The sequence below is a fragment of the Panthera onca genome, chromosome B4 (assembly GCF_046562875.1).
Source record: "Panthera onca isolate mPanOnc1 chromosome B4, mPanOnc1 haplotype 2, whole genome shotgun sequence".
In the NCBI taxonomy this organism is placed as follows: domain Eukaryota; kingdom Metazoa; phylum Chordata; class Mammalia; order Carnivora; family Felidae; genus Panthera; species Panthera onca.
Window position 1 is genome coordinate 37,206,454 of NC_138345.1, and position 14,504 is coordinate 37,220,957.

The 14,504-nt window shown below is 44.0% G+C and overlaps 1 protein-coding gene across 7 annotated transcripts in view; it reads left to right on the top strand.

The window, feature by feature from the left end:
• Positions 1–14,504, top strand: part of SLC6A13 (solute carrier family 6 member 13) — a 33,868-nt gene that overhangs the window by 3,899 nt on the left and 15,465 nt on the right. Inside the window, exons 1-5 of one of the 7 annotated variants that reach the window (XM_060658753.3) lie at positions 428–721; positions 1,236–1,391; positions 1,680–1,798; positions 8,160–8,294; positions 10,868–11,021. In XM_060658753.3, coding sequence (XP_060514736.2) covers positions 1,316–1,391; positions 1,680–1,798; positions 8,160–8,294; positions 10,868–11,021 — 484 coding nt within the window. In that variant the 5' untranslated portion in view covers positions 428–721; positions 1,236–1,315. Of the gene's footprint in view, positions 1–427; positions 722–762; positions 955–1,230; positions 1,392–1,679; positions 1,799–8,159; positions 8,295–10,867; positions 11,022–14,504 lie in introns of those variants that run through there. The other 6 variants (XM_060658752.3, XM_060658754.3, XM_060658757.3 and 3 more) reach the window with 6 other exon arrangements.

A 14,504-nucleotide genomic window follows, 5' to 3' on the forward strand; every position in this document is an offset into this window, starting at 1 on the left:
CTCAGGTACTGAAGTGTTCTGGCTGAGCAGTGGGTTACGAACATCTCCTTGTTGATGGGTAAAGCTTATAGGTGTTGGGGCTCCCAGATCTGGTTTGGAAGTGAGGTTGCAGCCTGGGCTGCGGGAGGGGGAAGTGCAGAGGTAGGTAACGCGGGGGAAATGCTGAGGGCAGTGGTTATTCTGGGGCCATGAGGATTGGAGGGTACCCTAATGTGACACCCAGCCTCGTGCAGGGGAGTCGGAGCCTCCAAATGCATTGAGATCAGTCTCCCGGTGGTTTCGGACAGTGGAGGTGGGAGGGCCGTGGTTTCGGACAGTGGAAGTGGGAGGGCCGGAGAGGAGGGTACAGAGGTCCTCTGAGCCCATGGAACCTATTCTCAGGATTGTGGCAATTGGAGGATTGGCCGTGGAGTTGGAAGTTAATTTGTATGTTTCCAGAGGGGTGGGTATGGGCTGATGCGTCCTTTCTCCCCAGGGATTTCTGGCCAGCAACCTGAAATCACAGGACTTTGTTCCGTGTGCCCTGTGAGGGAAGGAAGGAGGTCTTTCCACTTTGAACCTAGTCCTGGACACTCCACACGCTTCCCTTCAGAGAACTGGGTGGAGGGACGAGGCTGGTCCAGGGAGGAGGAGGAATCTGGGGGCTAAAGCTGGCCACTGGGACTCTATATCTGGAGCCTAGTAACCAGCTTAGCTCCTCACATGGCAGGAAGATTAGGAGGTGAGCGGCTTTCCCCAAGCCTCTCTGGAATTGGGTAAAGGTTGGCCTGGGAATTAGCAGGAGTGGCACGAAGAGGTGGGAGGGAGTGATATCCAGGTCTGGCGCAAAACCGCTGGGCTGAGAAAGGTGAAGCGAAGGGAACCGTAATAGGAGCAGTGGGGGGTGTGGGTTCACCCTGTTGAGGGAGCTTGTCTGGCAGTGTTTGGATCTGAGCTCTGCCTTTGGACTCTGTGGTGAGTCTGTGTAGGCCTGGGAGTGTGTGACATTGTCTCCAGGGGAAATGCAGGCCCAAGAGGAGAAAAGAATCGGGGGGCCCTTGGTTCTTGCTATGGGCTTGTGAGGGAAGAGGGTGGGTATGATGGCTGTGGCTGCTTCCTTCCTGTAGAGAGCCTGCCTTCCAGCATGCTGATTCCGATTGAGAGTGGAGACATTTTCAGGGGTCCCGGATCCAGTCAAACTCTCGGTTTAATCCCTAACACTGCCACCTACAATCTCTTCCCTTGATCAAGTGCAGGGTCTTAGGACTCCTCTTTTCCTTGATGGACGACAGCAGCTGGAGGGAAGTGTTCTGAGGGGCTTTGGAGCTAGAGACTGATGCCCAGGTTTGCTCTGAAGGGCATGAGTCACCCAGGGCCACCGGGGGAATTAATGGAAAGCCTCTTTTGCCAAGGTAAGGGGGACTAACCGAGGAGATGTGTGCTCATGAGAGGGACCTAGATATGCCTGGGTTTTGGGGTTCCCAGCAGCTTAACCTTTCTGTCACCACTCAGCCCCCTTCATCTCCCAGCAAAACAAAGCTCCCACAGAGAATGGGTCCCCACACTTCCTCTTCTCACCCCCTTGTCTGTCAAGGAACAAACTGATGCCTCTTTCTGACCCTTTGCTACCAGTATGGGGAAGGAAGGTGAGGAGAACGGAGACCACTTACATTGATTTGACCCTTTTCCTCCTGCTTTAGTGATTTTATTTAAACCCATGGTCCTCCAACTGGGACCTGGACTCCCAGGGGATGAGAGGAATGTTCTGAGCAAGTTCTGGAGAAGGATGCTGGGGTCCCCTGGGGTGTATCATGCTCAGGTAATGGACCCTATCGGCCTGCTTCTGGGCTTCTGGGCCCTTTCTTCAACTTCCTAGCTTTAAACAGCCACTTTTGTGCTTGGGGCAGGAGGGGAAGATAAGCTTGGCCTTTTATTATTATCAATATTTGTCTAGTGGTGAGGTCAGAGATTAAAAAAGTCCCTAAAATATAATTTAGTTTTCCAAACTTAAGAAATACAAATGATGTCTTCTTGGGTTCCTTCTAGCCTTAACATTTGGTAGATCCAATTTGAAGTGAGTTCCAGAGCAGAGAAAGGGCTGAAGCAAGAAGATGATAGAAAAGCAGGTAAACTAGTTAAACACTAGAGTTGAAAACCAGAGAAACTGAGACAGTGATTTAAAGAAGCCCATCTAAAATCAGAAGAAACTGGTAGGCTTGTCAGAGAGATGGATGAGCAAGATGCCTGCCTCAATCATCTCCTAGCTGAGCACAATCCCTGCTGTCCGGGACCTGTGGCCAATCCACCCCCAGATATCATTTTGGAGTCTCCAGTCTCAGCCAGTTGCCCCAGCACACAGCCCACCAAGCCCCGACCCTGCCTGAGTCATTCAACAGCAGTTACAGGGTACAAACCATCTGCCTAGAATTATTCTAAGCTGTTGGGCTACATCTACAAACAGAACAGAACAATTCCCTGTCTTTGTGGGGCTTACATTCTTGAAGAGGGAGCCAGACAATAAACAATAAATGTAGTAAATAAGAAAATTATATAGCATATCGGAAGTTAATGGGTGCTGTGGAAAATGACCAAGTAGAGCTGGGAAAAGAGGATCAGGAGTGTGTGTGTGTGGAGGGGGCACATCGAGAACATTTGAGCAAGGTTTGCCAGGAGTGAGAGGGCTGGTCATGTAGATATCGAGGGTAAAAGTGCTCCAAGCAGAGGACACAAAAGATTTAATAGTAGCAAAGCAAGAGGCTGACTGGCTTATTTGAGGAGTTGCAAGGAGGGAAGTAAATAGAAGCTGAGGTCAGAGAAGTAAATAGGACGAGGGTGGCAGATCATGTAGGTCCTTGTCAGCTATTGTAAGACTTTGGCTTTTGCTCTAGTGACATGGGGAGACAGGGCAGGGTTTTGAGCAGGAGCGGCATGATCTTACATTTTAAAATAATCTCTTTGGCTGCCGTTGAGAACTGATTGTACACGAGTCGGGGCAGAAGCAGACCAGTTACGAGGCTAAATATTTCGGAGTTATCCTTGAGTCCTTCCCTCCCGCTCCCAGACTGTTAGATCTACCTAATTACCCAGATTCTGGGGGCTTCAGAGCTTGAGTCTTCAGCTGGAACCTCTCCAGCTCCCTGGACTCTGGCTGCCAACAGACTTGAGGAACCCAGAGTGCCTGGGACTGGAGACCCCACATGATGTATGCAGAATCTGACACCTCTTGTCACTTCCACTGCTGCTGCCTGGGCTTAGCGGTCCAAGGATTGCAGACTGAGCACTGCGAAGGAAGGAGTTGCCATTTACTGTGATGTGGAAGGCCATAAGAGGAGCAGGTTTTAAGAAGAAAATAAGGAGTTGACTTTGGGGAACACTGAGTGGAGATATCTGTTAGATATCAAGTGGAGATGTCGACTAGGCAGTAAAACATATGAGTCTGGAGTCTGTGAGAGAGATGTGGATGGGAGATGTAAATTTGAGAGTGATTAGAATTTTGATGGTGATAAAAGAGAGCAAGGACTGGGGGGAAGGGGAAGGACCATTAGGAGACAGAGAAGGAGAAACCAGTGAAGAAAGATGATACCAGGATGATGAAGTGTTTTGGGAGGCAAGCATCAAATGCCACAGATAGGTTAAGAAAGATATGGAGTGAGAATGAAGTGTTGGCTTTGGTGGAATGGATGCCTTTGGTGACCTTGTAGGAGCAGTCCCAGTGGTATGGCAGGGCAAAGACCGCTTGCAGTGGGTTCAAGATAATGGGGAAAGAAAATGATTAGAAATAGGAAATATGGGTGATTTGGGCAAAACTTGGGAGTGGGCAAAGTACATTTCTGCTGTCTGTGTTCTCCCTCCTGGGGAGGGATAAGCCAATATGAGTGCCACGTAGTAGTGACAGTGTGCCCGTATGTCTGGCGGTGGTGGGGATGGGTCTCCTGACTGGCGAAGTGGCCAAAGAACTATTTCTCAAGCTCTCCAGCCTCAGTTCCCTGGAGGGAAAAGCAAACATGACCTTCCACCAGGGCCTATCCCTTAAAGTTCTAGCCATGCAGATGAAAAGTCTCTGGATAACTCAAAAGGCATGATGTTGGGGAAAGGTGGTAGGAGAGGGTTTTGGCAAGAGAATTCAACTCTACCACAAGGGAATTTAAGTTACTTGCCTGCCAATCTCAGCCCAGACAAAAAGACCACCTGCCAAACATTTTATGCTTAATTCCTTTTCTTTTTAAAGATTTTATTTTTAAGTAATCTCTACATTCAACATGAGGCTCAAACTCACAACCCCAAGATCAAGGGTCTCATAAGCCAGGCGTCCTTATACTTAATTTCATTTTTTTAAAGTAGGCTCCACACCGGCTGTGGAACCCAACACGGGGCTGAACTCACAACCCTGAGATCAAGACCTGAGCTGAGAGCAAGAGTCAGACACTTAATCTACTGAGCCACCTAGGCACCCTCACCCCCCACACTTAATTTCTAAGTCCAGGTTGCTGAAAACCAGGGGCAGAGGTCACTTGTGCTAAGAATCGTGGGTTTTTGCTAGTCAGAGAACAGCAGCTGGAGATCAGTTACCTTATGCGAGGACAGGTGCTTCCTTCTTCCTTGTACCCTGCCTCCCCCCAAGCCCTCTCTGCTTCTGATCTTCAGTCCCCAGACACCCAGATCCTGGTGGCTTCAGAACATGGGCCTTCTGCTAGGATCTCTCTAGCTCCCTAGACCTGGCTGCCAGCAGACTGAGTTTCTCAACACCTGGGATGCCTGGAGACTGCATGTGAGGCTACAGCAGAATGTCCCGCAACTGGATCTCTAGGAATGGGGATCTTAGAGGAGCAGGCTGTGGGGGAAGGGCAGCTCTAGACCATAGGGAGATGAAGGCAAAGAGGATTAAATGGTACCTGGCCTCAGGGAGAACTGGTCACCTTGCTGTTGCTTGTCAGTACGTAAGAACAGAGAGAAGAGAAGAACACTTTTTTCCTCCATGTAACAGTAATAGCTATTTTAGTAGTGTGTGATGATTTGTTACCATTTTCAGTTAATTACTCACCCCCCAGGAGTGGTCAGATTAGTGGTGACTGCAGCACATAACTGTTCATGTATGCTCACTGCTGTGTTGCTCATGTGGAATCTCATCTGTTTATGTTTTAAAATATTAGCTGGAATGTTACAGATGACACCACAGAGTGTGCTGCTTTTGTGAAGGGTGGCCTACAGAATGATTCCCCTCTAGGTTGGGCATGTGGCCTCTCCATCTCATGGGGGAACAGGCCAGGACCTTTTAGAATTTGGAGAAGGAGACTAACCCACAGGAATAGGGAGCAGATAACTGAACTCCATCCTCCACCTCTAGGACTAGCTCCATCTTTTAATGGTGGTGACTGGGGCTGTGGGGAAAGAGGCAGAGTGCCCCCATAGGACTCCCCAATCTGCACCTGGCTCCCTCTGGGTCCCATCCCTCTCCTACCCCTTCCCTTTGTAGGACTAGTGGCTCTGCTTATTGAGTGTGAACCTTGCCCCTTGTGGCCAGCTGCCCACGTGCTCAAAGAGGCAGAGGAGGAGAGGCATAGAGCTGACCATGGAACCTACTGCAGTTAAACATTGGCTTGGTTTATTGGGAAAGAGCAGGTAGCATAAAGATAGGGAGGTGGGGCTTGAGCTGGGCAAAAATTCTCTTTCTCTCGGTCTTTCTGTCTCTCCCTCTTCTCTCTCTTTTTTCCGCCATGCTTCCAACTCTGAGCAGTAACTGTCCATATCAGCTACTAAGTTCTGTCTTCCCTTATTTTCCTTTCCTACTCAACAAGTCTTGGGTTGACTTATGGACTTATTAGGCTGAGGTGTTTATGATCTTTATTTCTTTGCCCTTCTGGTAATCAGGTGCCTTCCTCGGTGCCTGACTTATGGATGTGTAGACTACAGGCCAGAGATTTGAAAGGTGAAGGACTGGAGAGCTCTATTCCCCATTAACTTTCATTTTAAACAGTTTCATTTCCCCCATCCCCAGGTCTTTGGCAACCACCATTCTACCCTTTAATTCCACAGATTTGGCTTTTTAATTTTTATTTTAAGTTTGTTTGTTGTTTTAGTAATCTCTACACCCAACGTGGGGGTCAAACTCACAACTCCAAGATCAAGAGTCACATGCTCTTCTGACTGAGCCAGCCAGGCACTCCAAATTTGGCTTTTTTAGATTCCATATATGAGAACAATCAGTATTTGTTATTCTCTCTCTGAAAATGTAATGTCTTCGAGGTCTATTCACGTAATCTCAAAAGGCAGGATTTCCTTTTCATGTGTTGATATTTAAAGTGCATTTTTTTTAAGCAACATGTAGCTGAACCTTGTTTTTATTTTGAAGCCAATCTGACAATCTTTGCCATTTATTTGGGACATTTAGACTATTTACATTTAAAGCAATTATTCATACAGTTAAGTTTAAATAAAATTATCTTGCTTTTTGTTTCCTACTTGTCTTATCAGTTCTTTGTTCCCCTTTTCCTATCCTTCTGCTTTCTTTTGAATTAATTGAATATTTTTTATTATTCCATTGTTGGCTTTCTTCCTTTGATGACTTGTTAGCCATAAGCCTTTGTTATGTTAGTTGAATGATTGTTTTAGGTTTTGTAGCATACACTGGGTTTTTTTTTTAATGTTTATTTTTGAGGGAGAGAGAATGGGAGTTGGGGAGGGGCAGAGAGAGAGAGAGAGAGAGAGAATCTGAAGCAGGCTCTGCGGTGACAGCACAGAACCTGATGCAGGACTTGAATTCATGAACTGAGAGATCATGACCTGAGCTCAAGTCAACCAACTGGGCCACCCAGGTGCCCCTGTAGCATACATCTTCAATTTATCACAATTCACCCTCAAGTAATATTATACCACTTTACATATAAGAACCCTACAATAATACATTTCCATCTCTCTCCTCCTGACTTTTGTGCTCTTGTTGTTACACGTTTTACTTTTTCATCTGTTATAAACTCCACCTTACATTGTGTAACCAGTCAGTTAACTTTTCAAAGAGATTTGGGTGATAAGAAAAAAATTCTTATATGTTTACTTGTGTATGTAACATTTCTAACATTCTTCGTTCCTTTGTGTAGATTCATATATCTCTCTGGCATCATTTCCCTCTGGCTGAAGGTTTTTCTCTAACATCGCTTGTAGTACAGATCTTTTGGTGATGGATTCTTTCAAGTTTTGCTTGTCTTAAGAAGCATTACTTCACTTTCATTTCTGAACAGTATTTTTATTGGGATTTTTATATTTCTATAAAAATTCTTGAGCTTTGCTCAGGACCAGTGAAGTTATTTGATACTTTTGGGTTTTGCTTCTAAGATTTGTTAGGGAGAACCAGAGCTGTGCTCAATCTAGGGCTAATCATTCCCCACTTCTGAGGAAATACCTTCTCTTCCCAATGCCTTGAGAATTCTGGGACTATCCAGTCTGGCTAGTGGGAGCCAGCACTCTTCCCAGCCCTGTGTGAGCACCATTACTCTCAATCTTTCTGAATGGTTCTTTCCCTTAGTTCGGGTCATTTCCTTCTATGTAGATGCTAAGCGGCACTCAGTTGAAAGCTAGAAGGGGACTCTCCGCAGATATTTGGATCTCCTTCTGTGTGCAGTTCTCTCTTCCCTGGTACTCTGTGAACTGCCCTATCTACCCTGCCAACAGATAGAGGTCCACAGTGGAGAAAATGCCAGCATTTCCAGAATCAGTACACTAGTCTCAGCCAATAATTATGAAAAACAGAAGGAAAAAGGATTACTAAAGGGAAATCTGATTTCAGTCTGCTAAAAGTCTCTCTCTACCATTAAAAGCAGTCATTTCCTTGGAAAGAATTATAGTCTGTGGGCTGTGTTAATGCTCCTGGATGTCCATTATTCAATGAGCACCTTGCTGTGGCCACAAGTTTTGTGTAATTAAAGTAATAATTGATGTTCGATGGGGAGCAAGCCTTGGTAGGTATAGATTGAAACTTTCAGTGATAAAAAGGGCTCGTTAGGTAACTTGGTGACTCTTGATTTCTGCTATGGTTCCAGATATCTGGACAGATGTCCCCTGCATTTTGCATGTCCTGCACCCCTGGGGATTCTGACTGGCAACGTGGGGTGGTGATGGGAGGAGATGAATGTGGACTATGAGGAGGGTGGTGCCAGGTAATGGAAAGCCTGTTTCCCACCCCACAGGTGCCTTTTTCATCCCCTACCTCATCTTCCTCTTTACCTGTGGCATTCCTGTCTTCCTCTTGGAGACAGCACTGGGCCAGTACACTAGCCAGGGAGGCATCACAGCCTGGAGGAAGATATGCCCCATCTTTGAGGGTGAGTAGCCCTGTGCCTGATTCCAGGATATCTGCATACATGGTTATAAACCTTATTTGGAATGACTGGATTTAGTAACCGTGCTACTAACTTGGGATATATTAGAAATCTGCCAAGTAGGTCATGGAAATCTTGGGTCAAAGATCAGAGTGAAAATTCATCAGAATGGCAGGCAAAATGTCACAGACTTAAAGACTTTGTGTCTTTATGTTAAACCCCCCACTTGTGGATTTAGGGCTGAGCTAATCCCCTGGTCTCTGAGAGAATGGAGAAGATGGGGGTGAAGAAGGGAAAAAAGGCTTTAGATTAAATAAGTAGAGTACAAAGCTTTCTTAGCTATATAGTTTACACATGCATAACAATGATTTTGTATTTTTCAAAGCATATTTAATTAATTACAAAACAAATAAAGAGAATTTTAAATGGCAAAAAATATCATTAATAATTCTTCTGTCTTGACACAATTGCTATTTAGACTTGAGGGTGTTTTATTTCAATATTTCTCTTTCTATAGGATTTTCTTTAAGTGTCTATTTTGAAATAATATATAGTCACAGAAAGTTGCAAAAATAGTATGGGGAGGTCATATGTACCCTTCACCCAACTTTCCCCAAGATGTTAAGATGTTACTTAACTATTAAAAAATATCAGGACCTGGAAGTTAACATTGGTACTATCCACAGACCTTATTCAGACTTCCCCAATTTTCCAAGCACTCATTTATGTGTGTGTGTGTGTGTGTGTGCGCGCGCGCGCGTGTGTATAATTCTGTGTTATCTTATCACATATGTAGATTTGTGTGACCATCACTACAATCAATATACATACTCTTCCATTATCACAAAGGTCTCTGTCATGCTACTCCTATGTAGTTACACCTACCCCTTCCTGCCCCATCCTTAGCCCCTGGCAACCACTAATTTGTTCTCTATATCTATAATTTTGTCATTTTGGGAATGTTATATAAATAGAATTGTGCAGTCTATAGTCTTTTGAGATTAGCTTTTTTACTCAGAATGATGCCCTTGAGATCCATCCCAGTTCTTGTATAAAGAGTTCGTTTATTCTTTTTTAATGCTGAATAGTATTCCATGGTATGGATGTACCACAGTTCAGTTAACCATCACCCACTGAAGAACATTTGTGTTGTTTCCAGTTTGGGGGGTTTATTTCATTCTTTCTGTCTCTCTGAATAGAGCTAACATATCTGTTAATCTGGAACATACATGGTTTATGTTTCCACTTTTCAGTTTTTCCATCCTCTACCAACAATTATTTTATTTTATTTTATTTTATTATTTTAGAGAGAGAAAGCACATGAGTGAGGGATACAGGAAGAGGTTGAGAGAGAGAGAGAGAGAGAGAGAGAGAGAGAGAGAATGACAAGCAGGCTCCACGCTCAGCATGAAGCCTGATGCAGGGCTTGATATCACAACCCTGGAATCATGACTTGTGCTGAAACCAAGAATCAGACACTCAATCAACTGAGCCACCCAGACGCCCCAACACAATAATAATTTAATGATTGCATAAACTTCAGTTGAGTGGGTATATCATAATTAACAGTTCTCTGTTTGGGGCTTTTTACTTATTTTCAATTACTTATAACATTTTTATATTCTGCTATCATGTGTATTTGTTTAGATAGCTTTCTGCCTCTTTTGGGGGAATTATTTCTTTGGGATAAATTTCCAGGATGAGGATTGCTGGATCAAATGGACAATCAAGTTGATGTCCCTTGGTCTAGCTTATTAAATTGTTCTATGGAAATGTTATATTGACTTGCCATGTCATTAGATATGAGTAAGCATCTTTCCCCCTTATCTTTAATGACTCCAAGGTATTTGTGGTTCCCAAACTTGTCTTCAAGTTGGAATCACCTGGGGATCTTCAAAACATCTTGAGACCTGTATCCCATCTCCAGAGATCATGATTTAATTGGTCTGGAGTCTGGTCTAGACTTTGAAATTTTAAAAATATTCTCAGGTATTTCTAATATGTGGACAAATTTGGAAATCACTGAGTTACATCATTTGTAACAAATTTCATTACATCTGGCTATACAGAAAGGTACCTCATCATTGTTTCCTTTTGCATACCTGCAATTATTAGGAAAGATCTATTTGTATTTCTTCTTATGTGAATTGTCTATTCCTGCTCTTTTTTTTTTTCCCAAGTAGGCTCTACACTCAATTTGGGGCTTGAACTCATGACCCTGAGATCAAGAGTCTCATGGTCTATGAGCTGAGCTCAGCCAGATGCCCCTGTTTCTGCTCTTAACATGTGTTTTTATATTTCAGAAATATATCAGCCTAACTCCAGGGAACATTAACTATTGAAAATCAGGGAATTTTCAGAACCGGCAAAGAAGAAAATTCACAGGAATCCAGGGCACAGCAATGGAAGGCAGAGAGAAAAGTCCCTCCTCACCTGCTGGGGAGATTGAGGAGAGAGTCAATGAGCCTGCACCCAGCAATGTTTTAGGGCCCTGACAGTGGAGTACAAACCCCCTCCTAAACTGGGAGGGGTGGCTTATGAGAAATCTGTCCACTGTCCTTAGCCCAATTCTGCAGTTTTCCCCTCCAGGCATCGGCTATGCCTCCCAGATGATTGTCATCCTCCTCAACATCTACTACATCATTGTCCTGGCCTGGGCCCTCTTCTACCTCTTTAGCAGCTTCACCATCGACCTTCCCTGGGGAAGTTGCCACCATGAGTGGAACACAGGTAAGGTCATCTCTAGAGAGTCCATTTCTAAACAGCACATTAACCAAGACTGAGATTATCCTTATGTCCTGAGTATCCCCAACCCTAACTTGGCACATACTAGAAGTCTGCCAAGTAGGTCATGGAAATCTTGGATCAAAAGTCAGAGTGAGAACAGCATCACAGGAAAAATGTCACAGACTTAAAAAAAAATTGTGTGTCAACTATACTCAAATTAAAAAAATAATAATGGGGGCACCTGGGTGGCTCAGTTGGTTAAGCGTCCGACTTCGGCTCAGGTCATGATCTCGCGGTTCACGAGTTCGAGCCCCGCGTCAGGCTCTGTGCTGATGCCTCGGAGCCTGGAGCCTGCTTCGGATTCTGTGTCTCCCTCTCTCTCTGCCCCTCCCCTGCTCATGCTCTGTCTCTGTCTCTAAAAAATAAATAAATGTTAAAAAAATTTTTTTAAAAATAATGCATTCAACTCATGTATTATGAAAGCATGTGTTATGCAAATAGAATTGATTCCTTTCTATGTAGTTTAGCCATTTACTTATTTCAATTTGAAGTATGATTACTTAGGTGTATATATGTATTGTTTGTCCATTAGTTTTCTTTTTCATGGCTTCTTTCTGATACTATCCTAGGTCTTTCTAACTCACAGTTCATCTGGACTTAACCAGAGAATAAACTGTTTTGTATGTCTTCATTACAATTTGTAGTAACAATTAATTTCTCCCGTGCTTATAAGATTGCATGCGACTCTCTCGTAAGACAACAAGAACCACCTATGGCCATAGAACTGCTGAGTCTATTTGACTGAAAGTAACAACAATTAAAAATCCCTAGTGCCGTCCAAGAGAACTTATCAGTGATAATGACAGTGTTCTCTGTACTATCCAGCGTGGTGGGTGCTAGCTACGTGCAGTTATTGAGGACTTGAAATGTGCCTAGTGTGTGTGAGGAACCAAATTTTAAAACTTGTATTTAATTTTAATGAACTTAAACGCGAACATCCACATGTAGCTGGAAAATACCCTATTGGACAGCACAGATGGAGAGCTGTCCTGCTTGGACCCTCAGCACTACAACTCTCAGTGCTGATACGTCACCAAGGCCCTATATGTGCCATGATTAATTTTTTGTTGTTATTCAGGTAAGGTAGTCAGTTCCGAACTGGAGTCTGAGTCTTTCTTGCCAGGGAGGCACATTTTGCAATGTTTAGCAAGGCCCCTCTTGTCCTCAAACTTTTGATCCCTTCCTAGGCATTCTTTTGCTGATCTCTGCCACCTTCATTCCACCATTTTGCAAGTGAAGAGTCAAATCTTGGAGCTTCCTCCCCTGATGCCCCAAGATTCAATAGGTTTCCTTTCTTCTTGGTCTTTAAAGTTAATTTATTTTTGAGAGAGAGAGACAGCAAGCGAGAAAGGGGCAGAGCAAGGAGGGGCTTGAATGAATCCAAGCAGGCTCTATGCTGTGAGTGCAGACCCAGACACCAGGCTCGAACTCATGAACCATGAGATCATGACCTGAGTGGAAATCAAGAGTTGGCTGCCCAACCGACTGAGCCACGCAGGCACCCCGTGTTCTTAAATACATGTAGTATTACCTGCACTGAGCCCTGACTCTACTGTGGCACTTGCCTTACTTTTGGGCTGTTGGTCTGGTTTTCCCACAGGTCAGCAAGATCTTGAGGACAGAAAAGGTATCTTTATCTCTGTATCCTTTGTGACTAGCACAGTGCTGCCTACCTCATAAGCACTTGAAAAAATATTCGTCAGATCACTCCAATTTTATTTTATTTTTTAAAGTTTATTTACTTATTTTGAGAGAGAGAGAGAGAGAGAGAGAGAGTGAGGTAGGGGCAGAGAGAGAAGGAGAGAATCCTAAGCAGGCTCCAAATTGTCAGTGCAGAGCCTGATGTGGGGCTCAAACTCACAAATGGCAAGATCATGACCTGAGCTGAAATCAAGAGCTGGACCCTTAACCAAATGAGCCACCCAGGTGGCTGGATGAGTCCAATTTTAAAAACCTGTTTTATTCTAATATTTTCTTTATCATATATTTTTTCTTTCTTTCTTTCTTCCCTCCTCCCTTCTTTCCTTCAACCCTCATTCATTCATTCATATATTCTAATGACGCTGAAATCATCCTTGACAACCAGCTTGTCAGACAGTGATTTGATCCAGATTTCAGGGGAGTTGCTTTTGTAAAAATGTTGCAAATTTTTGGTGGCCTAGGGCTTTTGCTTCAGGGCACTTTTAGGCCTATATACCTTTGGGTTGACTGGAGGATCTCTGAGACAATTCTGAGGAAAATTCAATTCCTGAGCCTTTTGCTTGGCATTTTTGACATTTCTCCTAGTGAGTCTGGTTTTACTCAGAGCCTAGCATCTTTCATTTACAGGACATCTTGTCCTGTCAAGATGAAACAATACTTTTCTGGGTGTGCTGAAGCTTCAAGGAGAGAGAAAGGGTTTAGTGAAAAGAATGCTTGATTTACATTCATTCAACAGATATTTAATAGAGCTCCTACTATGTGCCAGGCTCTGTTCTAAGCAGTGGGGTTACGAAAATGCACAAAAACAAAGCTCCCTGCCCTCATGGAATTTTTGTTCTAGTGGCAAGACACATACTATAAACAAAATAAATGATTAATATGTATTATGTTCAAAGAAGTGCTAGGGAGAAAAGTAAAACAGGGAGGAGGGATTGGGAGTTTTAGGGTTGGGAGTTGTCATTTTAAATAGAGTCATCAGGGAAGGTCATACTGAGAGGACATAGGACTAATGCTCTGAAGGAGGTGGGGGAATCAGCCACTCAGATTTCAGGGGCAAACACTAAGTAGAAGGACCAACCAGTGCAAAGGCCCTGAGGTGGCCCTGTGCCTATAGCATCCAGGGAACAGCAAGGGGGTCGGTGTAGCTGGAGCATTTGACTGGGGGAGCACTGGGAAAGGAGGACAGAAGTGATGGAGGTAGATTGAAAAGGGCCTTGGAGGCGATTATAGGGGTTATAGCTTTTTTCTCTGTATGGGATGAGAAGCTCATTGGAGAGCTTAAAAGTGAGACATGACATAAAGCCACTTAAATTTTAACAAAATCATTATGGCTGCTGTGTGGAGATTTGGCTAAGGAGGCAGGAGTAGAAACTGAAGGCCAGTCTAGGAGCCAGGGAAGGATGAAAACCTGCACTAGGGTGCTGGTAGTGGTAATGAAAAAGGTCAGATTCTAGGTAAGATTTTGAAGGTAAAACATATAATTTGCTGAGCTGGATTCTAGTCCTTGCTTCGTCATTTATGAGCTGGAACCGGCCATTTCTAAGAAGATTCACTTTCTTCATGTGTATGATGGGGGAAACACTATCTGTCTTAATATCTCTAGGATTATTATACTAACACAATGTATAAAGGAATGTGAGCCCCGTTGTGAAACTCCAATGTCAGATGCAGATAGTTAAGAACCACTACTTACTGGGCACTTTGCACTCATATTTTCATTTAGTC